Below are 27,181 nucleotides of genomic sequence, written 5' to 3'. Positions count from 1 at the left end.
CTGGCAGCACGCAGCTCAGCCCCTGCGTGCGTCCCCCTCTCTGTCGGCAGCTAAAAGGAGCCACCTCCAAGGTGACCTTCGGAAGATGCCAGCAGAGCAGGCAGGACCACGGAGCCGCCGGCGGCCGGGGGCCAAGGGCAGCCCTGGTGTCGGTGCCCCAGTCAGTGAGCTTACACCACAGTGCTGAGCTGGTCCTGCCCGTACTGGGAGCAGCCCAGAGGACACACAGACACAAACTGTACCAGCAAATCAGCCGTGGGCCAAAACACATTCATCAAACACTTTTTTTCTTCTCCTCCAAATTCAGAGGCTACACACGCGCGCAGCAAGGACCCACATTCCAACAGCACTTGCCTCCGGGAGTTTCTTTTATTCTCTGGGGCACAACACGAGAATGTCTCCCCAGTTAAGCATCAAGGGCTGCACGGCACGACCGTATTTTCCTCGTTTCAAACCCGGGGCTGGCGCAGGCTGGCAGCGCTCCCTGGGCACCCATTGCCACGGCCAGAAACTGGGACTTGCCTTTACGCTCACCCTCCCACAAATGGACACGGTCATCGTTCAGGTCTGGGAGGACCGATCCTCCCCGCCTCCCGCACAGCCATCGCACACTGAGCACCACAAACAAAATCGAAGCAGGCAGTGAACGATTCGTTCCCCAGGGTTGATTTTTTAAAGGGCCTTATGTGCCAATTACCACTGAAAGTAACAGAAGTTGGTGCTTAAACGCCCTCTGAACTTTGGAGCCACAAGGATGCATTTTGCCAAAGCGGGACCTAAAGCTCCGGCTGTGACCGGGGCAAGATGGGATGGAGGGTTAAACCTGTGCTTGCAGAGATGGGAAGAACATGCCTGGAAACGCCCTGGGTAAAGCCAAGAATTTAGCAGTGCAGAAGAACCCTGCAATGGGCTGAGCATCCACAGCGTGAGCCTGGGCAATGGCCCCAGGCCCCCTGCCCCTTCCCTCCATGGCCTGCATGAGCACTCCCACCCCAGCACCGGGTCCCCAGGGCACAGCCAGGACAAGGTGACACCCATCAGAGCAGGGACAGATGCAGCAAGGGACCAGAGAGACAGCACGTTTGGAGGCTACAGCTGTATTAACAGCAGAGTTAGTTTAAAAAATTCATTTCCAAGCAGCGTGAAACTACATTTTGGGGGACAGGGCTTCCAGCAAAGTCAAAAATTGAAACCACTTAATTTGCAGTCGAGCAAAACACTGTTTTCAGGCCAATTAACCCATGGAAAAGAATTATTGCTGTAGTGGTACTGCTTCATTTAGAAAACAGAGCAACAAAACCTTTAGAATCTTTAGAATCTCTTCCTCTTCTTTCCCTCTCATTTGACCCAAATTTGCTTGATGAGCTTGCTGCAGACGTTTGCCTGGCTCTCCCTGCAGACCCCGGAGCTAGCTGGGGCACCCAGGGACTGGGAATGCAGTCGGCAGCTCCTAATGGCCTCTTCCCTCTCCCCAGCCCAGCATCGCAGCACCCGCTCGCCAGCCCCGCACTGCCGCACTCTCAGTAAAAGCCCTTCACTCGCTTGTTGTCCGGGTCGAACGGGGACTTGGTGTGTGCTTGGGCAGGGTAGGTCACTCCCATCCGCTCCAGCTCGTACCTGCCACTCTTCACAAAATCCAGCGAGACCTGCAAGGCAGAGCCACGGCAAAAGCTCTGTTAGGTGCTGCGAGGCACCGGTGGGGCACCAGCCCCTGCCAGCATCCCAGCTCCACCACTGGGCAAGCTCCCATGCTACCCTGCGGATCTGCTTTCTGCAGAAACCCCGGCTCTGCCATCCCAGGAGGATGCATGGAGAGGAGGAAAACAGATTTTTTTTTTTTAAAAGCACTCAGCTAAACAAAAATTAAAAGAATGCAGTATTTAATTTTTTTGGAGGTTTTTTTTTTTCCTGTGGATATTTTCAGTGGCACCCAGCGCACACTGCGCTTACAGCCAGGCTGTGGGGGCTAATTGCCAGAGGGGCCAGAGCAACCAGGGAATGGCACAGCCAAACGGGGTCAGGCCTGGCTGCAGGAGGGGACCACGGTGACAGCCAGGATGTCACCGCTTGGCATGAGGAGCGTGGGCTGTCCCCTCCGCCCCTGGGTCTCACCCACTGCCAGGCAGTGCCGGCGGCTGCGGCAACCTCACACAGGGAAGGACTGGGGGCTCTCAATGCCAGTGTGTTCTTATCACCTGGAAATTGTCAGTGATTTAGGAACAAACAATTTTTGTTTCTCTCCTCTCCAACTCACCCCCTGAACCTCTTCTCCTCCTCTGACCCTCTAGCCCCGTTGCTGCAGAGACATCCCCACCCTGGACCCTGCTTCCCGGAGCCGGGGAACACCACACCCAGTCACTGAAGGGCCATATCCATGGGAGGGAAACCCAAGGGCCACAGGCAGCCCAGCACATGCCGGGCACCCCGCTTCCAGCGACCTGCTAAAAGGGGGGCTCTGTGTGCCCTCCTCCAAGGGCTTGGGGTTGGTGCAGGGTCTGGGTCCAGCACCAAGACTCTGATGGGGTTGGTGTGGGGCAGGGTCCCCCGAGCCCCCTCCCCTCCCTGCACAGCAAAGCTCTCCCCACCTTCCGCAATTATTGCCCAAACCAAGCAGCAGTTATCCCAGGGAGCGGGGAGACGAGGGCTGCACATTAACATCTACCTAACAAGCTGCTTCCTGGCTGTAGCCGGCTGGAGTGGCCACACAAAGGAGCTGGCAGGGCACCCCACGGCACAACCACCCGTACGCAGTGCCTCTCCCCACCATTTTGGTTGCTGCGAAGCCCAGCAGGCAGCCGCCCGCCGCCAGCCCCACGGCACGCCGCCGCAGCAAAGCTCTCCCTGCAGCCGGTGTGCAAGCAGGGAGAGCGGCGCGACGGCTGCAGCCGGCGGGGATGCGCCCAGCACCGCTCTGCCGCACCAGTGCCTCGCCACAGGCAGGAGGGGACCGTCCCCCCCCCCCGCCACCTCCATCCTGCTGCCTCCGTCACACTGCCTGGGGCAGGCGGGGGCGGCCGGGAGAGTGAGATGTAACATAGAGGAGAGAGACAAGAGCGGGAAAGGGGGAAAGGAAGGGAGGGAACATTCACCATGGGGAGAAAAGATGGCCCCCAGTGGAGGAGGGGTTAACTGGAACACAAAACCACTTGACCTGGGAGTCTTGCACTGATTCAGAATTAAAAGTCAAAGCAAGCAAGAGGATGAAAGCATGACCATATGCACTGCTCTTGGTTTGCGACAGGGAGGGTCCTTGCGGACGTCACCCACAGCCCTCTGTCCCCACACAGGTTCCCTGGCCTCTGCCTACAGCATGCTGCTTAATGAGGGCATCTGATTTACTATCCAGGAGTCTCCCACAGTTAATTAAGAGCCTGCTGTGCGCCTATTGGCCATTGCTCCATATAATGTAAGTTAATTTACTGCTGCAATTAAATAATCGGTTGCAATTAACATCCGAGGCAGCGCTTGAGCCGGAGAGCATTGCCGGGGCCACACAGAGCAACAGCCGGTGAGACCGACCTCACCGCTGAGCCGTGGCATCCCTCACCCTCCAGCCTCTGCCCCGTCTCACTCCCCAGACGACAGCAGGTTTGCAATGGGTTTGTGCATATGGCTTCAAAACCGAACAAGCGTTACACTCCCTCCCAGCAAGCCCCCGCTGCGGGGAAGGAGGCGCAGCCATCCCCAGGGGCTGGCAGCAGCAGGGGCTCTGTACTCACCGGGCCCCCCGCGGGGTCACGGATGTAGCCGTAGGCAATGGTTTTGTCGATGGCAAATCCAAAGTCTGCCCGACGGATGTGGCCGACCACCTCCCCGTCCCGCCAGACCGCCTCCAGGCCGAACATCGGCACCTTCCTGCAAGGCGAAGGCAGAGCTGCCATCAGCAAAGCCCCAGGTTGGGACCCCATGGGGGAGAGGGGTTTGGGGGAACCAGACCCTGGCTCTGCCCCAGGCCAGCCTATGTGCCAGGGCTCCGGCTGCCCACAGGTTCACTATCCTCCCTGCGCTGATCCCAGGTGCTTGCAAGGCCCCTCCAGCCCGATTTATAAAACCTCCCACTGTTCTGGGTGAAACAAGATAAACCAACTCCCTGTCACACCATTTCCAGCTCCCATTAAACATCCAGCAGGGAATTTGCAGTGGGATTTAAATTAGAGATGGAATTAGAGCATGGAAAACAGCCGAGCCAGCTTGCAACTGAGCTGCACATGCACGCCCGGGTGCAGCGGTGGATGGGGAAGGCTGAAGGTGCTCAACCCAGTGCGGCCACTGGCATTGGGTGATGCCTGGCGCTGAGCGGAGCCCGGCAGTGGTACTCACTCCTCGGTGGTGAAGCAGACAAGGCGGCGGAAGATGCCCTTGGCTTTTTGAGCCTCCACAGCCTCCCGGCCCAGGAACGGGATGCTGGACTTGAGCTTGCAGGTAAAGGCTAAGCCTGCTTCTAGTGGGGTATCGTCGGGGCGCAGGTCTGCATGCCAGTGCCTGTACCCTACAGAGAGCAGGTATCAGTCACCCAGCCTCTCCCTGCGACGGTAGCAAGCCCATGGTGAGCAGCATCAGGAGACCAAGACATCACCTCTGCCTCTTGGACACCCCATTGCCCTCGATTCACTTGGCCCTGGACAAAGCACCCTCAAGAGGAGCCCATATTGGGGAAGTCTCAGCAAGGAGCTCTGGGGCTGCCAGTAGCTGCCAGACCTCCAGTCACACTAACCTGCCCTCAAAGCTGGGAAAAAGTCATTTGCCCTGGTCCCCTGTCCAGAGACAAAGCAATGAGTGCTGTTGTAAGGAAAGCAAGAAACCTTTCTCGATGCTGAGGCTGTCGATGGCTCTGTAGCCGGCGTTGGTAATGCCGTGCCGGGCACCCGCCTCCATCACTGCCTGGTAAACCTTCACGCAGTCCGCCTTGGGTACGTGCAGCTCCCAGCCCATCTCACCGACGAACGACAACCTCATGGCACGGACCTGTGAAATGCAAGAGGCCAAACACCTCTGCGGACGGAGCTGGGCTGTGCAGCACAGGAGAGGCTCCGGAGCCGCAAGCCGCCACGGCGGGAGGAAAGCCGGCTTGCCCGGGAACTTTGTGCAAATGCTCTGCTTTGGTGGAAGGCATTTCTTTGCTCTCCCTAGTGCACGAAGCCAGGGTCAGACTGAATTTATCATCTTTGGACAGCCTAAGCTTGGCACCTCAAACCCAGTGCCCAGGAGGGATGGCCAGTGGGCAGAGGGGGCTGCGCTCAGCATCCTCTGGCCACTGATCCCAGGGCTGTCGCACCAGCTGGGCTGGGGTTAGGCGTGATGCACCGGCTCCAGCTGGGCTTTTGTCTCCCTCTGCTGATCCATCAATGCCAGAAGAAAGCCCACAGGCATCCCCAGCCCTGCTTCTCCCCAGCTCAGCCTGTCAGACAGGGAAGCCGGCCCCCAGGAGGACTGTCCTGCTTTGGGGCACATAGTGGCTGCTGTCCCCCAGGGATGTCCCCCACTTGGCATGGTGCCTCCACGGCAGAGGCACCCAAAGGCCCTACACTCCTGGGCAGGGACTGAGCCCGGTGTCCTGACCCATGCCCCGCTCACCCCAGCGAAGGTAGAGCCCCAAAGCGATACTCTCTGCTGCCAAATGAGCTCCACTCCAAATGCATGAAGCTCCAAAGAGGAATAAGCAGATCAGCAGAGAGGACTTGGCGCTTCTCAGGGGAAGCCTCATCCTTGGGGATATGCCTGCCTGCCTGCACTCCCAGGGGCAAGACCTCCAGGCTGTGCTGGGACCGCCCTGCCCATGCCCCCCGCCAGCTTCTCACCCGGGCTTGCCCACATCCTCCTGTTGTCCCTACTGGAACAGTCTGCATTACCCAAAGCTTTCTAGCCTGGCTGAGGCCACTGCAGCCTGGGCACCTTCCCTGGAGATACCCCTTGAGTCTGAGCTGCATTTCCCTCTGCTTCATCCCTTTGGATTTCTCCGCTTCCTCCCCCACAAAACCTCACTGGTTCCTCCCTTCAGATGCACATCAACTGCAGATGCATACCTCACTTTGGGAGAGAGATTAACTCAAGAGTTTCACACCAGATTGTGATCTGCAGTCTTAATAAAGCAGTTTTCAGCTAGGAAGAGACTTCCAGGCTGGTTCTGTTGGCCAGGCATGCTCAGCAGCTTTGGGGCTGTCTTGCCTGTGCTGGCTCTGGATGTCGTTGGGGCAGAAACTGCCTCTTGCCATTTGCTGAGCTCTTACTACAGCCGGGAGCTGGCATCAGCTATGCTCTTTAATCTCGGGTGTAAACAACAACAGACGACAGCAGCCGCTGCCCAAAACGGGCAGCAAGAGTCAGAAGTACCAACGGGGTGCCTGGGCTCTCCACTGCGAGGACACCCAGCAGGTGATGGCCGAGAACCCAGACCCATCCCTGCTTTCCCCAGCACACCCGTGCTCTACCGGCGCTGCAAAAATAATGTCCTCAAGCAGAGTTTGAAGCAGCTTTTAAGATTACCTAATCTTTACAATTGAAGTGGAGAGGAGGAAGGAACACAATAGATATTGGGAATTTATTTTGAGCCTCACCCAGCCCCTGCCCCAACCGCACAGCGAAGCCCAAAGTCTGACAATCGCCTTTCGAGGTGCTCAAACACAAGGCACATGGGGAAGCTTTTCACTCCGCACAAAGACCTCACCTAATTAGAGAACAGCCAGCGACCAAGCCGCTGCAGCCAGCTACCATCTTCATCATGGCAAGAGATACCCTGGGGATTGACAGGCCACCTCCCGGCTCATTAGCCCTGCCTGCGACCTGCCTGCTGTCGGTGCCACAGCTAAAGCGCGCTTTACTTTCAGGAGCAAGTCACTCCCGGGAGAAACTTCCCCTCAAACCACTGCTGTGCTGGGGGAGCCAGCGTGGTGAGGCAGAGCAGCGCACCACAGAAAACAGGTACCCTCAGGAAAATTGGGGTGTCAGTCATTAGCTGTGGGCAGGCAGGGGTTGGGGGCTGCACCCATCCAGGCAGGGGTGCGTGTCTCACCACAGAGGCCAAGGGGGATGTCAAGGGCTGGGATCAGCTGCTTCAGCCAACTTTCTGCTGAATTCCCCTAGGAAAAGGTTTTTCTGTTAGATTTCAACTGGAGTTATGAAATAGCATCAATTCCTGAGTCTTTCAGCAGCAATTCAAAAGCTTTTTAAGTATTCTAGAAAATGAAAACCTGAACTTTACCCTGTATCCAGCAGTGAAATTCAAAAGGGGACCTTTCTCTGCTGTTCAATACAATGAGAGACACTATATATAAACTCACAAACCAATCGGCAATTTCCAGAGTCATTAACCCTGCTGGAGCTCTCCTTTCACTCCAGCTGATTTTGTTCAACTACTGAGTTAATGCATGAAAATCTCAGCGATAACTTTTTAAAGATGGTGGGTTCAGTTTAATCCCCCTGGAAGGCGATAATATCAGCGAAGGCTCCAACCTGCTATGCTAAGAAACCCTCCTACTCTAATTTCGGCGTGGGATGGAGTCCCCTGTGCTCATTGTGCGGCGGGGGCCTGATGGAGACCTCCTGAAGGGTGGCCCCGGCAGCAGGCAGGGTGCCCCCCCAGCCCAGAGCCCTTGGGCAGGAAAGCTTTTTTCCTACAGTCAGGGTATTTACACCCAAAAGAAGCCACAACATTTCCACCAGCTATTTCTTCCACACGGGAGCGGATTATTTTCTGTAAACTTGAAGCGAAATGCAAATACACTAATCGCACTCTTGAAGATGGGAACGTTTATACACCTTTCCCAGGGGATAAGTAGATTATTACAAGATGTTACCAGCTTGCCACCGGCATGACGGGGAGGACGTGGGGAGGGTTAGAACTCACCGGTGGAGACTGAAACGCAGCGCATTGGACAACCTGCAAGCACGGACTGGCTTTTGGGTCCCCTGTGCCGCTGTCCCCCCAAAAGGGACACTGGACACAATGTGGGTTTTCAGTACCCAGAGCACAGGGCGCACCGATGGTGATGGTTTGGAGAGTTAATCTGAGTTGGGCAAAACCTGTGGCTTAGTTAAACCACCCTAAACCCTGGCTAGGCTCTTGCTCACAAATCAAGAAGCCTTAATTTGATTTAGCAGCAATCCCTTCAGCAGCCAGCTGCATTCTAATTAAAGCCACTTTAATTCTGAATGAAAAGTGTCCGCATGCGGCTTAACCCAATTTCGCTAATATCCATCCTGCCTCCAGCTCCCTGTTTTCCTGCTGCCTTTTACAAGATTTACTGCTGCACCTTCACCCTCTTCATCTCCCATCACCCCCCTTCGTCTCCCACCTGCCCGAGAGCCAGAGCGAATGCTTGGCACAGTCTCTCCTGCCAGCTGGCTCCTCCGGACAGGAGAGGGATGCCCTGGGACCGCTGCCTGCCTGGATTTCCCATGGGAAGGCTGGGGTACAAACTCGGCCCCCTCTTCCAAAGGGGTTCTTTTGCATTGGAACATAAAAAGAAATATTTTATGTGAGGTAAATGAAAACAGGAAACCAAGGCAGAGCTCTTTGGGTAAATCTTGCAAAAGTATTTTCCCCCAATACAAAAATTTTCCAGTCGCATGTTTCCCCAGAACATTTCTCTTTTGACAAAACAACACTTTGTGGTCACCAATTCTTCTATTTAGGGTGTTTCAAGCAGGTTAAATCACAGCTTCACACATGACAAAACTCCCCAAAGAACTACCACCACCGCCTTTTCCCCAGGGATAACTTCAGACCACGTTTATCTCGGCCAGACGAGGCAGGGAACAGGTTTAAGGCACCCTTCTCACTGCCCGACACCAGGCAGGACAGAGGAGTCCCACCAAGCAGACAGTGCTGCGAAACCTCACAGCAAACCCCAGGGACCGCTCGGCCTCTTTGCTCCTGTGTCTGGACACAAAACCACTTCAGGCTGAGCCTTCCTCCCTTGCCACCTCTCAGAGATACCACATAATGTGTTAAACCCATCACCGTGTGTCCCAGCAGAGGTGCTCGCTGCCATGCCTGGGCAAGGTGCATCTCCCGCGGCTTGCCGAGGACCGTCGCGCTCAGGACGGCGTGCGTGTGCCTGCCCCGTGCTCTGCAGGCAGGCAGTGCAGGCAAAGCGAGCTCGCCTCCGTCTGCAAAACACCGCACCGGCGCTGCCTCTCCAGGCGATGCGTCGGGGGCAGGAGCCAGCCGGCACCCCCCACCCACGACTCCCCACCAGGCACCCAAGCCGGGCAGCTGTGCCGGTTGCCACCATCACACCCCAAAGGGCTTCTCGGCCCCTCGCTCTGACACCAAGCGGCTTAGCCCCAGGCGTTAGCGTGGAGCATTACCATTTCCGCACTTTTCTTGCATAACCGCTGACGCAAGCCCTGAAGTCTGGGCAAATGCAGGATGATCTGCGCTTGTACTGAAAGCTTAAGGCTGTCAGACTTCTCCTGTGATCATCAGCTACACCGGCTCTGCAGGCGGCCTAGCCCTTACCACCAGCACTTGGCATGCTTTACACTATATCATCCCTCTATTTTAATGAGTAGGGGGGTAAGGAGGGGATCTAGAGTGTCAGATAAATCTCTTTAGCACCAGTACTTGCTCCTACTCCATAGGATGCATCTCGTGTTCCTCTGACAGTGCTGCAAAGCCATAAGTCACCAAGTCCTTTCCCCAAGCTCAGCCTGGGCTACGACACTGCTGGGTGGGCTGGGAGAGCAGGCTGGCACCTAGCAATCAAATGGGAGGGAAAACACCCCAGTTTTTGGCCTTTTCCAACCAAAAAACCCCAACAAAACCTCACAGTTGCCCACTGCCAGGGTTCCCTAGCAGAGGATGCTCGGCTGCGCAGGCTGGTGGGCGGTCACCCCAGCGAACAGACATCCCTGGGAGCTGGAGGGCCAGCCCCGTCCTACCGTGCATCCTGCAGCCACGGCGAGTTTGTGGGTAGAGAAGGGGAAGGCCTCGTTGCTGAGGTCGGTGTTGAGCACTTCTTGGAGGACGATGCGGCTGCAGGGAAAACAGCAAAGTGGCCGCGGTGAAAGGCTGCAGCTTGACAGCCTGCTCTGAGGGTTATAGCTTAAACTTGCTTTCTCATCTTCTTGGCAAGACAGACTTCTCCCTCCAAAGGGGAGGTGACGTGGGTGATATGCCATGATGTGAGAGCCTTGAAAGAAATGCCATTTCCCCAGCAAACGGAGCGTTGTGCCAACCAGACCATCCATCGCCTGTTGCCATGGGGCTCACACCTACCCCTGCCCAACATGGGGACATGGCCTGCGTCTGAGGCATCCCTCCATCTGTCCCTGCATCCCTCCCTCCACCCCTCCATGGTCAGGGTGCAAGGAGGCGGCCACGACGCTCTCCCCGCTCTCACCTCAGGGGGCCCTGGATGCTCATCATGCCCAGCTCCTCCGAGAAGTCGAGGAGTTTGCACTGGAGCTTCATGTCCTGCAGCACAGTGGTGATGTGCGACCAGTTGTGCTGGGCCACGGCGCCACCGATAGCCAGATAGTAGCCATCCCCTGGAAGACAACCCCCAGCAGCCTTTCAGGCTTGAGACCATCGGGCTGGGGGCGATGCCCAGCTCAGCTCGGGGCTGGTTTTGCACTCCAGAGGCTGAGCTGCAGCCCTGAGCCTCTCTACTTTGCACAGCCCAGGGGGACTGCCAGGAAGGGGGGGTTAAGTAGTGCTGGGGTAAGGGAGGGCTTTGGGGCTCTGCTAACATCCATGATGCCTTTTGTGGGGCTCAGCACAGTGAAAACCAAATGACCATTAAAACCTGAAAGAAAAAAAGGTTTAAAAAAGCTGTTCAAGCCCTGGAGGTGCCTGTGCCATTGGAGCATCACGGGAAGCGAAAAAACTCTTTGTCCCTTGAGAACACCAGCAAAAGCATCTGCTCTTTTGTCCCAGTACAGAGCGGATGCCAAAGTGTGGAGGGAGCTGGGAACTACAGGTGGGAGCAACCGGGCCATAACGAGTGCAGGGGCTGCACTGTATACAACGAGGAATTTCATCTGGTCAGTAATCCTGGGTGGAAAAAATCCCCAGGGATGGGATTTGAGAGCTGATTAATATGTAATCAATCTTCCCTCTGTCTTTTCTGCCACTACAAAATTGCTCTCTGATAATCTGTCATAACGATAATAAGTGCAGCCACCTACTGTAATTGGAAGAATAGACTTTGCTGCAATTAAACTCCTCCATTGCCCGACAAACCCTGCAGCTCTGCCATTTGCTTCCCGTCACCCTTCTGCCCCCCGCGAGTGCCCCAGAGGAGAGGGATGCAGGATTCCACAGGGAGGGAAGAGCCCACCAGCACCTGACCACCCGCTGCAGGGCTGGTCCCTTCCACGCAGCAGCTCTGAGGGTGACACTGCGTGGGGACGGGGCTCCGCTGGCACCGGCCATCCCAGTGCAAACCTGCCTTGTGGCGGCAGCCCTGGCAGAGCCGGGTACCACCAGGCACGGTGCTTGGCAGCGCTGCCGGAGCCGAGCTCAGCGCCCTCCTTCGCTGCTGCTGCCTAATGCCACTTCTGCCCTGTGGGCTGGCGGCTCTGCTCCGTTTCAATTCCTCTTTATTGCAGCTGATAAGGACTTGGGGAGAGGTCAGAGCTGCCAGCCAGCGCTGGACAAACCCAATAACAACGATGAGCAGTGCAGGCCCCCGGGGACAAGGGGGATAATTGGGTTACAGGGACCAGGGGGGTGGAGGTGGAAAAAGCCAGGTGGCTGCCATTAGGTAAATGCAATCACCCCTGCGCCTGCGGCCCCCCGACTGTGGCGGGGATGGAGGAGATGCTGGCGGGCCTCAGACTGAACCAGCCACCGTGGCTTCCTGGGACTGGAAAGATCTTTGCATGCTTTGACACAGCTGAAAAAGGCAGCAGGAAAGGCTGGGAGTTGAACTGCAGGAGGGTAAACCCAGCCAGCGATCCACCCCCCAGCCCCACAGCGGCTGCAGAAACACGCCCGACTCCAGCATCCCTGTGCTCAGGGCTTTTACCTTCAAAAGCAGGGGCCAGGGGAGAGGCCGGGTCCCCAGGGCTGATCCGGCTGACGGTCAGGTCGCTCTCCACACCACCTCTCTTGTTCAGCATGCAGGTGTACACGGTCGAGCCTCGGGGAAGGAGACGGGCACCGCTGCCCATCAGCCGGCCCCGGCACAGAGCCCCGGCCCCGGCAGAGAGAGATGGGTATCAGGGAAATTTGTCCTATCGTTACATCAGCTGCCACTGCCTGGGTAAACCCTGACCGACCCTGGACGCCCCAGCACCAGGAGGGGGAGAGCAGTGATGCTTCTTCCCCTTGAGAGCTCTGTGAGGAGCTGAAGTTGCATCCTTGGAAATGCCATAAGCTGCCTCCCAGCCCCGGAGGAGGGGGCAGCTTCTCCCCCTGCAAACCACGGCTGGTGAGGGTTGTGCTTGATTTACTCCAGCACCCATCACATCCCCAGCTGTGAGCCACAGCTGGAGCCAGCGGGCGAGATGCCCCCTCTCTCACCCCCAGCTCAGAGCACATTTGCCCCTGTGTAAATGAGAGCAGAATCAGCCTCCGGTGAGGACAGGGAAAGCAGTCGCTCTCACACACTTCCCATACCCTCTGCAAAAGCAGCATTTAAAATAAAAGCCACTTTGGGTCCCCCCCCATTTGTTCTGGTGTAAGATGTGATTTCCCAGGGCATCCTCCCAGGGCAGCTGAAATAAGGGGCTGCGCCGGTACCTGGTGCTTTGCTCACATCGGCAGTAAACAGCCAGTTTGCCGCTTTTGTTGCTTCAGGACCAACCAGGTAGAATTTCCCAAAATAAGACATGTCGAAGAGAGCCAGGGCATTTCTGCACATTAAGCATTCATTCTTGATCTGCAATTAAAGCAAACACACCACTGAAGTTGAGCCATATTCTCACTCCCCAGTGGGAGACACACACTAAAACTATTTATGTAATGTGAAACAATACCAGGACGGTCTCCTGGTGCCTTCAAAGGCTGTACAGCTTCAAAACACTTCTGAAAAATCAGGTATTAAATGGAGAAAGCCTGACAGGCCACCCTGTATGCTCAACCCCCTTCCTTACCTTACTAACCCAGTGGCAGTTATCAATAATAATACTTAAATTTTATCAAACTGAGTTTTTCCCACAGGCTAGTCTCAACTCTTTCACTTAGGAAAGCAGCAGTAAAATTCTTGTGGCCTCTCCGCTGAGGTTTCCGAGCACGGACCATGCATTTCTCTTAATCTTTTTGGAACATTTTTCTCAGTTTTGGGCAAAGCTCGCTGCTTCCCCTCCAAGCCTCACCAGCTCCCCCCCGAATGGTGGTGTGGCACGAGCTCTGCTGCCTCTAACCCCCCCAGCTCCAGATGTGCCCAGCGGTTTCAGGCAGGGGAGGATGCCCCCACCTACTCACGATGTCATGGTGGGGGGGGAAGTCAAAGGTGTACTCGTCCCCCAGCAGCTGGTTGTAGGTGTAGTCCCTGTGGCGCTCCTGGCCATACGCGCCATAGTAGTCATAATCCAGAACCTGGGGGGGAAGCGGGAGGATGGGGGCAGTGAGGAAGACAGCATGAGGCTGAAGCTGAGGGGCTGCTCCCAGTTGCATAAACCCCATGCCAGGAGAGCAGCGGGTCCATGCAGGACCTGGCTGTGCTGATGGGTCCCCTCCCTGGCATCCCTGCCCGCAGAAATGGGTCCTCTCCCTGGCATCCCTGCCCACAGTGATGGGTGCCCTCCCTGGCATCCCTGCCCGCAGTGATGGGTGCCCTCCCTGGCATCCCTGCCCGCAGTGATGGGTGCCCTCCCTGGCATCCCTGCCCGCAGTGATGGTTCCCCTCCCTGGCATCCCTGCCTGTGTGATGGGTCCCCTCCCTGGCATCCCTGCCCGCAGTGATGGTTCCCCTCCCTGGCATCCCTGCCCGCAGTGATGGGTCCCCTCCCTGGCATCCCTGCCCGCAGTGATGGGTGCCCTCCCTGGCACCCCTGCCTGTGTGATGGGTCCCCTCCCTGGCATCCCTGCCCGCAGTGATGGTTCCCCTCCCTGGCATCCCTGCCCGCAGTGATGGGTCCCCTCCCTGGCATCCCTGCCCGCAGTGATGGGTGCCCTCCCTGGCATCCCTGCCCGCAGTGATGGGTCCCCTCCCTGGCATCCCTGCCCGCAGTGATGGGTCCCCTCCCTGGCATCCCTGCCCGCAGTGATGGGTGCCCTCCCTGGCACCCCTGCCTGTGTGATGGGTCCCCTCCCTGGCATCCCTGCCCGCAGTGATGGGTCCCCTCCCTGGCATCCCTGCCCACAGTGATGGGTGCCCTCCCTGGCATCCCTGCCCGCAGTGATGGGTGCCCTCCCTGGCATCCCTGCCCGCTGGTCTCTTCAATATATAGAGGTGAGATGAGTGCCTGTCATTTGGGGGCGTTGCAGGCAGATGCTGCCTGCTGCAGAGGGACAGGCAGACAGACACACACAACATCCACACACGGATCTCCCTTTTACTGCTCTTATAGTGAATTAAAGCCAACAGATTTTGTGGACCCTTTCTTGGGGGCATACACCTGTTTGCAGCATATCGCACGCCCAGGACACACATCCTACATGTGCCAGCCACAGCTGGTACCCTCCAGGCTGATCGCCCCCCGAAATGCATGCCATGCTTACCGGGGCTGCTCCCCCGGGGCTGAACCAGCCGGGCCTCTCCCAGCCATGCCGCTCCTGGAAAACGCAGCCCTGTCGCAGCAGCTCCTATGCAAGCAAAGCCACAAAAACGGAAACAAATGGTTTAAAAAAGGTGCTTTTTTCACTGCTTTTTGAGCAGACCCAGGCTGCCCTCCCCAAGCACATGCTCAAGACCCAGCTTGTGGCGCCTTGGCTTTGGCTATCAGCAGCCAAAATCAGCTCTGCATTTTGTCTTTTAAAACAGTGGCAAACCCCAGCTGCCTGCAGACTCCTGATATTTTTGTCTCCCCCCCCGCCAAAAGGTATTTGCCTCGACGGCAGCCGATGGGCAGGAGTCTGGCAGCCCAGCTGTGCACCCCAAAGCTTGTGCTATGGTGCAAGAACTGCGGACCGAGAGATGCTAACTAAATCCAGAGAGCAAGATTCCCCCTGATGTTTACAAGAGTAATTATATAATAACATTTAAGATTTACATGGCAACCTTCTCATTCCTCCTCTGTGCTCTCAGGAAAATCTCTCTGCATGCAATTAATTGGGGATCCATTAAGATATTTTTGTTTGGTGCCTCTGTTCGGAAAAGAATAGATTTTGTTGAACATTTCAGAAATGATTCAGCGCCTATTTATAAAACACAGCACATGTTCTGGAGCTGCATGTATAAATACCAGGCTGTCAGTCAAATGGGCATCGCTTATTAGACATGCTATTAAAAAATAAATTGCATCCTCGGTGACAGAAAACAACTGAACTGTCAACCAAACACCGGGGGATGGTGGGGAGGGATGTCTGTTTTACTGCTTGAGCCTCTGCTCTCCATCAGAAGAGAAATAGTGTGATATGAATTAGTGATGGGCAGAAATGGGCTCAAGAAATGTGGCTGCTCCTTGCTGGGGCTGGGACTGGGGCGGGCCCCAGGTCTTCCCGAGCATCTCGGGAGCGGTGGGTGTTTTGGGGGCTCTGAGTCACGGCAGCTGCAATGCTGCTGCTGCAGCAAACCACTGGAAATGAATTTTTTTTCTCAAATGCTGCATCTTGAAAGCACTCACCTATGGAGATTTGTGCAAGGAAGCAGCTGGCGAAGGTGGGAGCAGGGAGAAGCCCTGGCTGGCAGCTACAGGGAGCAAAACCAGCAGGACTTAGGGGGTGATGGCAGAAACTGCCTCCATGGGGACAGAGCTGCTCCCCACTCTTTCTGCATCCCTCCCTGTGCTCCGGCCTCGCTCTGCATTGCAAGATGCTCTTTTGGGGAGAAAAAGCTGCTGCTGAGCTGTGATGGAGGCATGGCAAGGGCGCCCAGGAGATCTGGCACCCCACTGCCCCCGAGCCGAACTGGCAGTGAATTAAATAAGTGTCTGAGCCCTTCTCTCCACTTTTGTCTTGCCTAGCAACAATCACCGGGCTCTTAAGCCATATCTACTAAGTTAAATCTTAGGAGGATGCTTGGCATCTCTACCATTAAAGTGTCCATGGTGCCAGCACCCTCGGAGCATGCAGCTGATGAGCTTTGGGATTCGGCAGGGACCTTCCCAGGATGGATGGTTGGGAGTAAGGATGCAGCACACCCCTTTAGGGAGCAACACGGCTGCAGCCACTCCTTGACACCTCTTTTTTGCTGGAAGGGTGCTGTGAGGGTCTCCCACCGCTCCTCAGAAGGCAGCCCAGGTTGGGGTGCACATCCTCACCTCGTGCAGGGGGTCCTTCCTCGCGTTGCGCCCCGCCAGCGGCTCGTCGTGGGGGAAGACGACGGAGTAGTTCTTGGCATAGGACTCGTGGCTCCGCTCCCGGATCCAGCGGTTGTTGTCAGTGAGGGAGTGGTGAAACCTCCTGGAAGGCAGGGAGAGGGCGGCCGTCCGGATGAGCCCGCGGGCTCACAGGGTGCCTCCTCACCCGGGCACGGCCCTCTTGGCCAGACCCCATTGTGGATGCAGCTGCTGTGGTGTAAAATTGCTATTCCTGCACCCCTTTCATGGATCGGAGAGGAAAAGAACCAAGCAGGGCTTGGTGCTGGCCATGCTGCAGCGCTGCCCACCAGAGCTGGTGCTCGCCACAGCCCCCACCAAGCTCCCCAGCTCTGCTCCAGAGCAACTCTCCCTGCACCTACCCCAGAGCAACTGGGAGCGACATACAGCCCTGCTGGAGGGGGTAAAATAGAAAAAGAAGAAACTTGAGGTTAATTCTGCTCCACTCCAGCGTGGGGCCAGCCTCAGGGCATGCCTCGCACACGGCCCGGGTTTTAACACAGCCCTGATGAAGGAAAGAGCCCTGGACATTCCTCACATTTTTCATCCAATTTTCCTTAGGCTGAAAGATAAATAAAACCCCAAGCATTTTAAATTTGTTTGACATATTTTCATTTTTCAAACAGAAAAGCTCCTTGAAGGAATGTGCCAGCTCAGCAACATGCTCAGGTTATTATTACCAGAGACCTATAACTCACGGAGAGCAGCCCCAGGCGCCGGTGGCACCTTTCCCATCCTCCGGCTTCGGCAGGCAGGGGAGCACGGCTCTCTGAATTACCAGCAGCTCCTCCCCAGCCCGAAGACCCCAGCTCTGGAGGAAGAGAGGACGGCAGCAGGCGAAAGGCGACATAAAATGTCACCCACAGGGCCTTTGAAAAGAATATTTTCAGCTTCGCTCCCTGCAGCCGGGGTGCAGAGGAGAGGCAGGGCACCGGGGCCAAGCCCTGCAGTGGCGCAAGCCGTGCAAGCCAAGCTCCCCAAAAGGGGGCTGTGAGGGCAGCTGCCTCTTCTGCCGGCACGGGACAGGCAGCAAGTGACACATGGCATGTCACCGGCACCCCCAGCTGCCCGTCAGCCCCAGCCCCTTCACTGACGTGCTGAATTTTTGACAGCAGCAAGAGGAGCAACAGCTGCCAGATGAAATATTTACAAGCGAGTGTTTTGAGAGGATAAATATTTAAATGTGCAGAAAAATGAGTTATTTAAAGAGGAGCTTAGTAATCACCACCAAAAGAAAAAAAAAAAAACGGGACTGACACCAGCTTGATGACAGGGCAGATGGGATAGGGGGGATGCTCAGGCAATCCGATGCAAGGGCTGGAAAGCCCCCGACCGCTGTCCGAGCGGGGCTGGGGTCCCACGGCGCAGGTCAGCCCCACGATGGCTGCGGTTGTGCCAACCTGCCTGTCTGACGGTGCAGGGGTGCCTGCCCAGCCCGGGGTTTCTCCTTCCCAGCTTGGCCCATCGCTGGCCTGGCTGCAGGGCTGGTGGAGGAAGGCTGCTGGAGGCATCTCCTGCTGACCTCTGCAGGCACCAGCAGCGACTCCCCTCCCAGCCCAAGGCAATGGGGGGCTTACCAGCTTTGCCACTAAAGCAACATGGTTTTAAAAGCTTTGTCCCTGACAAGGTGGTTGCTGCTGCTAGCAGACCTATAAGAAAGCCCAAACCCAATCAAATATAATCAAGCAAGTAAAAATGCAATTACAGAGCCAACATCTGCCAGTCAAAACTTGGGGCCCATCTTGTGCTGCAGAGCTCGGGGGGGGGGGGGAGCTAATCTTTCTCCTGTTGAAATCATCACCCCTGATTATTAACTTAGCTATTAGGCATGGCACTAATTGAACGACAACAAAACCCAAACATAATTACCCCGTCCTTTCCCATCACTGCAGTCTCCTCGTGTCTGATGGAAGCTGTTTGCGTAGAAGTGGGATGAGGCAAATGAGATAAACCCCACGAGTAAATTCATTAAAGCCATTGAGTGTAATTGATTTCAGGTCCTCAGAGGGACACAGGCTGTGGCACAGATGCTGCCCGACACCCATTCCCAATGCCAGCATCCAGCTGTGCCTCGAAACCCATCCCCAAGGACCACCCGTGGATGAAGGAGTGAGCAAAGGAGCCCGCGGGGAGCTGGGGCAGCCGGGGTGACTTGCCTGATGTCGTAGCCGTACATGTCCTTCTCTGGCCGCCCATGGATGATCCAGTGAGCCAGCTCCCTCCCGCAGCCGCCTCCCAGCATCATCCCTGGGGGAAGAGGCGAGGACCCAGATGAGGCCAGGAGGCCAAGCACAGCCGTGGATGCCGGGCTCTGCCTGGGATGCAGTGCCCGCATCGGGATGCCTGAGGTGTGATCCCTGCAGATCTGTCTTACCGGCGCTGTTGAAGCCACAGCCGAGGAAGAAGCCTCGGACTTCTGGGGCTTCCCCCATGAGTGGCTTGTGGTCGGCTGTGAATGACTCTGCAAGACAGAGAGGGGCATGTGCCAGCAAGGCCCAGGCAGGCGTTTTGGAGACAGATCATGCTCTTTAGGAGCAGGGCTCCTAAGACTTCCCATGATGGCCTCGTCCTGCTCCCAGAGAGCCAGAGTTGGACCAACACTGAGCGCTTCCCAGCATCTCAGCTCAGCTCCAGCATCCCCCACCTGCCTCTCTCCAAGAGACCCAGGCAGCAGAGGCCAAAGGGAAGGCTTTCCTGCTACTGAGATGCCCAGCATCAGGCAGGGGTCTCGGGCAGGCTCCTGAAGCAAATACACGTACAGATATACACATATATATGCTTCAGCAGCTTGCAGGAGTATACTCACATGCATGCACACACACATATATGCGCACATCGCGCTGCCCATGTCAGAGGCAGGCTCTGGTGGCACAAGGCAGCTCCTTTGCAGCCCTGCAAGTTGCACGGTCTGTCCCTGCACCATCAAGACCCCAGACTCAGGTTAACTGTGCCCTCCGTGTCCCTGGGCAGCTCCGCAGCACTCGCTGCACGCTCGTGCTGCAGGGGGAGGACCTTGGTCTTAAAGTTTAGATTGAAAACTTGTGAAGCAGAACTAATCCCCAACGAGAAGGTGCATGAGGCGCTGCAGCGGCCGAAGCAGCCTCTTTCTGCCACTCCCCCAGTCGAGGAAGCTGCACAGACCCATTTGCTGCCTCTTCAACATCTGGGCCATATCTCATTTTTATGACTAGTTTTCACCTTCATCGATTTCTGCTGGGAGATTTCATGAATTTAAGCTACTTTACTCCGCTGAGGGATTGCTGCTGATGTCGCCCGAGGCTCCTGTGCTAATGATGGCTCATGCTGCCAGCTGCTGCTCCCCATAGGGCTATCAACCACGGCCCCTGGGCAAATCCCTGCTAGGGAGGTCAGAGCAAGTCACCCTGACAGAGGTGTGCAATCCTCCTCCCTGTTTTATGGTGGTTCATCCATCCACGTAAAAAGAGAGAGGGAAGACAGAGTTCAGTCTGGTCCTTCCCCTGCCCAGCCATGCCCAGCTTGTTTCCCAAGATCTCGGTGCTCAGGAGAAGGCAAGAGGAGAGTCAGAAGATTATTTCATGCCGATATCCCTGTACCCATACTCCAGGCTACAAATTCACTGCGTTAATGGAGCAACACCCAAAGCACCTCCGCTTCACCAGTGGCGCACGCCAGCCCCGCTGACTTTGCACTGGGGTGGATGCTACGCGCTCACACGGGACCTTGGCCCGCTCAGCTGTAGGGCTGGATAAGCGGCCACAGCAGAAACAGCTTAAACCACCCCAATTTGGTCTGCTTTCGCCCCCGCGCCTGAAGCACAGCCTAGTAGCTGTTTTGGTGCAATATCTACCGTGCAGCAGAAAGGATGAGCGTTTGCTATTTGTTCCAGCCCAGTGTGACTCAGCTGTCGCAAGCAAACCAGCTGCTGGTTTAAATCAAGAAGTAGAAAAGGAGGAGTGCAGACCCTTTGGAAATTACACTAGTCTACTATAAATACTAGATATTTATCTATAAGAAGTCAGCTCCCCACTGGAGGCCACCAGCTCTGCTTACACCGCTGTTTAATCAAACCCACCGTACCCAGGGCCAAGACCTCCACCTTGTACATCTCATGTTTTATGTGCTCCAGGGCAGGAGATGAGCCCTACCTTCCCCTCATACAGCAGCACCGCTCCCTCCCCGAGGGCCTCAAGGGTTTCTCTTTAAGTGCTTCAGCAAAAAGGGATTTTTTTTTTTAAGGTTTTTTTTTTTTTTTTTAGCACGTGGTGGATTTCAAGGCCAAACCAAGTGTGCAGGGCTCAGGTTCGGTGGCTGCCATCACCTCCAGCTTCCACTGCATCAATGCTATGGTCTTTAGCTCCACACCAGACAGCCTGGGATTTACATCTGGGTAAATCTAATGTCAGCAGCCCAGAAGCACGTAACAAAAATAATCACGTAAGATAACACTTGGTAAAACAGTGGCCACTGTTTGAAAAAAAATCCTCCCCTTAATTCCCCGGTCCAGTGGCCACAACATCGGCTGTAAATCTGTGCTAGCCACCCCCAGTTTGGACCAAGGCAATAATCTCCCTGGGTATTTCTCCACCTAGGCTGAGCCTGGGATGCCACCCCTCGGAAGATGACACCATTGCAGCCAGACCACAGGCGCTTTCTCTGCGTTCAGAGTTTTTCCTCTCCCCAGGTTATGGTGTCTCCCCTTGCCTCCAGCAAGATCTTTGGAGGAACGTGGCCGCCACGGTGCCGCCGCTGCCGCATTACCTGGCCCGCAGACGGTGGACTTAATGCCCGTTTTCTCCAGCACTGGTACTCTGTTGATGGCACCTTCAATGTGTTGCATGAAAACATCCCAGTCCAGATCAAAGAGGCCAAAAGCAAATTTTTCAGATACCTGAATGTGGGAAACAGGAATTGGGATGCAAAATAGAGTACAGCTGAGGGTGTAAGAACCTCTCAGCTCTGGCAGCCTCAGAGACCACCGAAAATCAAGACTGCTTTGCAGACTCTGGTTTCTTTGGATTTACACAAACAGCCCAGCCAAGCCAAAGGTCTGGGCAGAGCCCGAATTAAGACACCTGCACTGGGATAAAGGGATGATGCAGCAGGGCAGGGACCACACAGTGGCCTTTAAATGCCCCCAGCCCAGCCTCTTCACCTCATTCCTGCTGCCTCTGCATCTCATATCTGCACCACAGACAGACCCAAAGGGAAGATGCTGTCCTGTGCGTTCCCCACCGGCCGCACGGAGGTTGGTACCCACAGGAGCCGAGGCACTCACGCCTGCGCCCACCCCTCCACGGTGGGTTCCCTGGAAACCTGACTTGTTCCCCTGGAAAAAACCTCCCGGCACCGCTCACCTCCTCCCAGAAGATGGGGTTTGACTCATATCCACCCACGGAAAGGGCATCGCCTTGGAGACGGAGATACACCGAGGCATCGTGATCGCGAACGTTTGGCATGTTCTGAAAAACGGGGAGGGAGAGCAGAGGGGTGAGGGGGGGCTGAGAGCCGTGGGGAGACCCTGACATGGCCCCAGCGAGGCTGAGTGGGATGAGCTGGGGGTCTGGGGCACAGCGCCGGTGCCTAGAGCAGTGACCCACCAAGGATGGGAGCAGCAGTGGCTCCGTGGGTGCTCCCACAGCCCTGAAATTTGGGTGCCCATATTGCCCCAAGGGGAAGCAGCCAGGTCAGCTCCAGCAAATGTGGCCAAACCACGGGCAAAGTGGCTTAGGCAGGCAGCGATGCTGCGGGCACCTATTCGCCAGCCCTGAGCCCAGGCACCCAAGCTGGAAGCCGAGTCTTGCACAAATCCTGCCTAATTAGCAGCTGGTGAACTCCAGTGCTGGGGGCAGGAGCTGTGCTGGGGGGGCATTTGCACAGGCACCGGGGCAGCAGCGCCTCGGCTCTCCCGCTGCTCCTCCGTGGCACGGGAAGCACCGGGGGTGCCTCGGGGAGCTGCCGCTGGGCTTGATCCCAGCTTGGAAAGCATCACTCCTCTGCCACCCACCTCCGCAGGAGGATGCAACGGCACAACACGTGGGCAGCAGCGCGCAAAGAACGAGGGATTTGTTCTCGTGAATAATGGATAGAGAAACATTTAGATGGCGTGGAAGGGTTTGGTGTAGGGCCTACTGCAATTCATGTTGGCAAATGGAATTCAGTGGCTTGAACAGGAGGCGCCAGGGTCTGCAAGCTGCAGCCTCTTCTCTGAAAAGTCTCTTTCGCACCGTGTTTGTATGGCACAGTGGAGTTACTGGTAAATAAATGCAATCATTGACTCCAGCACTTTTTAAAATGAGGCACCTTGGATGGAAAAGTCAGACACAGCCTGGGTCAGTGGGATAGAAACTAAATAACATGTCACTCTCGATGCCCTGGCGCCTGAGTGAATGAAGTCTCCTTCGGCTCCTGAACAATTCTCTGCAGCCGGATGGCAGGAACAGGTTTCTTGGGAGAGTTTGGAAATGCTTGGAGAGCTACACCCCTGCCTGCCGGAGACTGGGGCTTGTTCAGAAAGTGTTTGGCATCTTTATTAACGCTGCTATCAGACACCAAAAACATCAGAGACCCTATAATAATTCTACTGAGGTGAAAGAAAAAATGAAGACAATTATCCTGCTAGCTATAACATTGTTGAATATTAAATACAACTCTATTAAAGGTGGTCTGATGGTCCTGTTAGGAGAAGCTGCTGGGTGTGCACTTCCCTGGGTGCCTGCGGAGCCTGGCCCGGCAGCGCAGGCTCGCACTGATGGCAGGAATTAGGGGTCGGTCCCACAAATCCAGGGGTGCCGGGGGGTCTGCCCCATCTCACCCTGCCACGTGCGGGGGCGCAGGAGCCCACGCTGCCCTCCAGAGCAGAGGAGCCCATCTGCAGCCGCCCGGGACTGACCTGAATGCCCTCGATGCGCTCGGTCACCACGTAGGCGTGATGCATCCCCACCAGCGGCACGTGGACGCCGGCCAGCCGGCCCAGGGCTCGCGCCCACACACCTGCGGAGAGAGCAGCCCCGCGCTGAGCACCTCTCCATCCTCCACACCCCGCCAGAGAGCCGCCGCGGTCAGGGGGTGGCGGCCAGGTGCGGGGGACAAAGGCTGATGCAGACCCTCCGGCTCACGGGATGCAAAGCCACCCCCTGCCCTGCGGCCGCAGCCCCGGTCCCCCCGCCTTCCCCGCTGTGCTCTGCGCCCTGTACCTGCGCAGTTCACCACGCAGGGAGTCTGGATGGTCCCGTGGACCGTCTCCACCGCATACACCCTCTTCACCCCGAAATCATCAGCTCTGACCTGGATGCCGGTGACCGGGCAGTTCTCTATGATCTGGTGGCAGAGGAAGAGTAGCAGAGTCACGGCAGGGTCGCAAGGGCGGTGGGACAACCCGGCTCACCTGACATTTAGCCCCCAAATCTGGGAAAGGTGAATCTAAGCAGCAGTCTGGCAATGGCCATCTCCCTTTCCCAACAGCCGCTGATAACAACATAACCCTCCTCATCTGCAGACTTAAACTGCTGCTCTGTGCACATGCGGTTGCAAAGGATGTTTATTATTTACATGCACATGAGCAAACCAGGACACCAAGGACAGGCTGGTAGTCCCTGCCTTGAGGAGTGCATTGGGTTACCTGACCCTAAAACCTCTGCTCTCCAGAGGAACTTGCCTTGGGTGGTGCCTCATCTTGCTCCTAAAGGTCTTTTTTTTCATCCTGTATTTTCTCCAGATCTCATGGTTCCTGCCAGCTTTGTTGCTGTGACCCAAACAGCTATCAAAGCCAAACAGGACGACACCCTTCTTGGGCAAAGACCTGATGCTGCAGGAGCAGCTCTGCTCCAGTGGGAAAGTAGGAGATGGAGAAGGGAGAGGATGAAATCTCCTCCCAGAGTCAACAGGCATTAATGAGTAATTACTAATTAGGACCTACTGTAGCGCCTCTGGCAGTTGCTGCTCTGGCAAGAGTTGAGCAGGTACCAGCTGGATCCATGGTGCCGTCCTTGGGGACATACAGTGTGCCATACAGGTCGTCAATGTTCATCAGTGGGTACAGGTCCTTGGTCTGCGACGGGGTCAGGACGTAGGACTCCACGCCATACACCTTCCCCAGCTGCCAACCGGACGAGAAAACGGGGAGCTCAAGCAGGCAACAGAAGCTTTGCTCATCACTCGCTGCTGGAGGAGGGGGAGAACCCCAGGATGTGTTTATCTCCCAGATGAGGCAGCTGCTGCCCCAAGAAAAGCCCTAAATCCAACATGGGGTGGGATGATCTGCACAGGTGTCAGGGAATATGGTCCCATATTTGCATACAAACTGCCCGCGCAGCTGGAAGAATGATGCTACCACTATCTGAAAGGGCAAAAACCCACGGCTGGATTTAATTTTGCCTACTTTGCCAGCATTTTGCTTGATTTCAGCAGGAAGCCAGGAGGCTGCTCTGGAAGCCCACCCCAGGCCACCCGCAGCTCTCTGGGTGGGAAGGCTGGGAGGAACGGGCCATTTGGAGACCCAGGGGGCTCCGCAGCCCTGGGACCCCCCAGCCCCGCTCCCGTGGGCAGGAGATAAACGCCACCCGGCGGGGGGACACACCAAGGAGCTTCCCCCTACCGACATGAGCCTCTTGTACTCATCGAGGCGCTGCTTGTTGGAGGCGATGAAGAGCCCCCCGTTCTCCACCCAGCCCGTGTGCAGCCCCGTCTCGGCCGGCAGCTCCCGGCTGACCACGTCCCGCGTGTGGGCCAGCAGTTCCACCTCCACGTCGCTGGGACGCAGCTGCCACAGCAGACCTGGGGACACACAGACACGCAGACACGCACACAGAGCCCGCGGGTTTGCAATGCATCCGTTGCAGGATGCAGAGGGGGCCCACGCGTGGCGTGTGTCACCCTGCCGGGGCTCTTGCTCCATCTCCTGGCGACGTGGGAGAGCTACAAATCATCCATTTCTATTTCCTTTGGGCATTAAAATAATGGGATAAAAGGGTTTCTGGAGCAGAGTACCCCAAAAGAGAAAACCCCCTCAAAAAAGCTTATTGAATTAACCTCTTCTAGCTCCACCCCACCAAAGAAAATTGACCTAAAAAAGGAAAAAAAAAAAGGCATGGAAGTAAACTGCTTAGTTTTCACAGTGCTCATGTAAAACTTTTTAAAAAACAGAAAATTTGGCGGATGTTTTCTTAACAAAAAGTTACGCCAAAAGGAAAATGAGAAACCCTGAAATTGTCCCCATTTAAAGCCAAAGCTCTGCAGCACATTCGGAGCCATCCTGCACAACGATCCGCTCCACGTGCAACGGCACATCCCGAGCCGTGGGCATCCCCGCGCCTGCCGCCCCCGCCCCAGGGAGCACCCACGCTGTGCCCGCCGCCTCACCGGCCGTGTGCCAAGTGGTGCCCGAGGTCAGGCGGTCCCTCTCCAGCAGCACGACGCTGGTGACACCCTGCTTGGCCAGGTGGTAGGTGGTCTGGCAGCCCAGGCTGCCCCCCCCGACCACCACCACCTCGGCTGAAGGTGGCGGAGGCCGGCTGGGCTTCCCGCTCCCAGAGCCTTCCTCCTTCAGCGTCTTCTGATATGGGACGCTCTTCTTCGCCGTGGGGCCCGTCGCACTGCTGAAGGGCTGGGGGCTTCTCCAGGGGGCTGGCAGGCGGCGGGGGGCGGCCGCCCGCAAAGCGCAGCTCATGTAGGACATCTCCACCTGCAAATCCCCAAAACACCCCTCTGGCATGGGCAGGGGAACCCCGGCCAGCACGGGGGCTCACCACCGTTTCGGTGGTAGCAGCATCTCTGGGTGCTGTGCAAGGGGCTGAGCGGCTCACGTTGGCTGGAGTGAGCCCTGCGCCAAGGCCCTGCGTGAGCTGCTGGGACCCCCTTCCAGCAGGGAAATGGGATCCCTGCTGCATGCATGTGCAGTCCCAAACACCCTTCAAAGGGGCCCCCCTTAAGAAAGGGGCTTGGAAACGCACAGGGCATGGCAACGCCTGTGCTCTCTCACGCCTGCAGGGATCACTTTTTCTTTGTTTTTTTTTTTTCCTTCTTTCAGGAGCCTGTTTGGCCACAACGAAAGTGCAAGGTTTACTCCTTATCAAAAGAGGGCAGTGCAATGGCTGCTGGTGGGGGACAGGGACAGATCCTGCCTGCAGACACCCCAGCCCTTGCATCCAGGGCTCCTGGCCAGGGACATGGCTCGGGGTTTGCTCCAGGCACATGGTTTTGGGTGCACAAGTGGGGGGGGGTGCAGCAGGCCCTCACAAGCCAGCGCCACCCCCTCCTATGCAAGCCATGGGTTGTGGCTGGGGGCTACCCTGGAGCTCACCCCACCGAGAATCCCCCACTTGCTGCCATGCAGCCACCAAAACACCCGCTGTCCCCCCCGCAGCCCAGGAAAGCTGCGAACTCCCGCTCGGGAAATCCCGCGACACCCGCAGGAGTTTCTCGGCCAGCCCACGGCAGGTTCCCACCACCCACAGCCACGACTTGCAGGCTCCACTCACCGCCGGGGCTCGATCTGGGCTGGCTTTCCCTACCGCGATGGCCGTGGGGCCCTTGCCTTCCTCCGATGCTCTCCTCCTCCTCCTCCTCTTCCGTGCACAGCCGCCCCTTCGGCCCCTGCTGCAAAAAACATTAACCAGCACTGGAGGCGAGTGGAGCCAGCCCAGGCAGCCAGGGCGAGCTCTTACCCCTTCTCGTGGCTCTGCTACTTCCCGATGAAGAAGAAAAGTCAGGCAGAACAGAGGAATTTGAAAGAGGGAGGAAAAATGCTGCTTTTCTCCCCAGCTCGGTGCCTGGCAGAGAACAAACAGCCCAGCTGGGGCCAGCGGGGACTCGCAGCTTCCCGGGCTCGTTCGGC

General features: G+C 56.6%; 1 protein-coding gene across 3 annotated transcripts; it reads right to left on the bottom strand.

The window, feature by feature from the left end:
• Window positions 1-1,081: 1,081 nt before the first annotated feature.
• Window positions 1,082-27,181, bottom strand: SARDH (sarcosine dehydrogenase). Of its 3 annotated transcripts, none has more exons than XM_064469017.1 (22): window positions 27,012-27,181; window positions 26,826-26,943; window positions 25,708-26,029; window positions 24,944-25,122; window positions 24,266-24,445; window positions 23,544-23,667; window positions 23,240-23,340; window positions 21,705-21,809; window positions 21,109-21,238; window positions 18,743-18,829; window positions 18,525-18,615; window positions 16,312-16,453; window positions 14,612-14,695; window positions 13,373-13,486; window positions 12,689-12,827; window positions 11,973-12,086; window positions 10,344-10,491; window positions 9,883-9,976; window positions 4,803-4,965; window positions 4,321-4,489; window positions 3,720-3,855; window positions 1,082-1,646 (listed from the first exon to the last, which is right to left on the bottom strand). In XM_064469017.1, the coding sequence occupies exons 3-22, from the start codon at window positions 26,021-26,023 to the stop codon at window positions 1,521-1,523; spliced, it is 2,742 nt and encodes a 913-aa protein (XP_064325087.1). In that variant the 5' UTR covers window positions 26,024-26,029; window positions 26,826-26,943; window positions 27,012-27,181; the 3' UTR covers window positions 1,082-1,520. The 3 variants fall into 3 exon arrangements, with proteins under 3 accessions (XP_064325087.1, XP_064325089.1, XP_064325088.1); XM_064469019.1 differs by having other exon boundaries at window positions 26,826-26,940; XM_064469018.1 differs by having other exon boundaries at window positions 26,826-27,181.

Source organism: Phalacrocorax carbo, chromosome 18 (assembly GCF_963921805.1).
Source record: "Phalacrocorax carbo chromosome 18, bPhaCar2.1, whole genome shotgun sequence".
Taxonomy (NCBI): Eukaryota; Metazoa; Chordata; class Aves; order Suliformes; family Phalacrocoracidae; genus Phalacrocorax; species Phalacrocorax carbo.
Note: the sequence above shows the minus strand (reverse complement) of the source record. Positions and strands in the feature narration are given on the sequence as shown.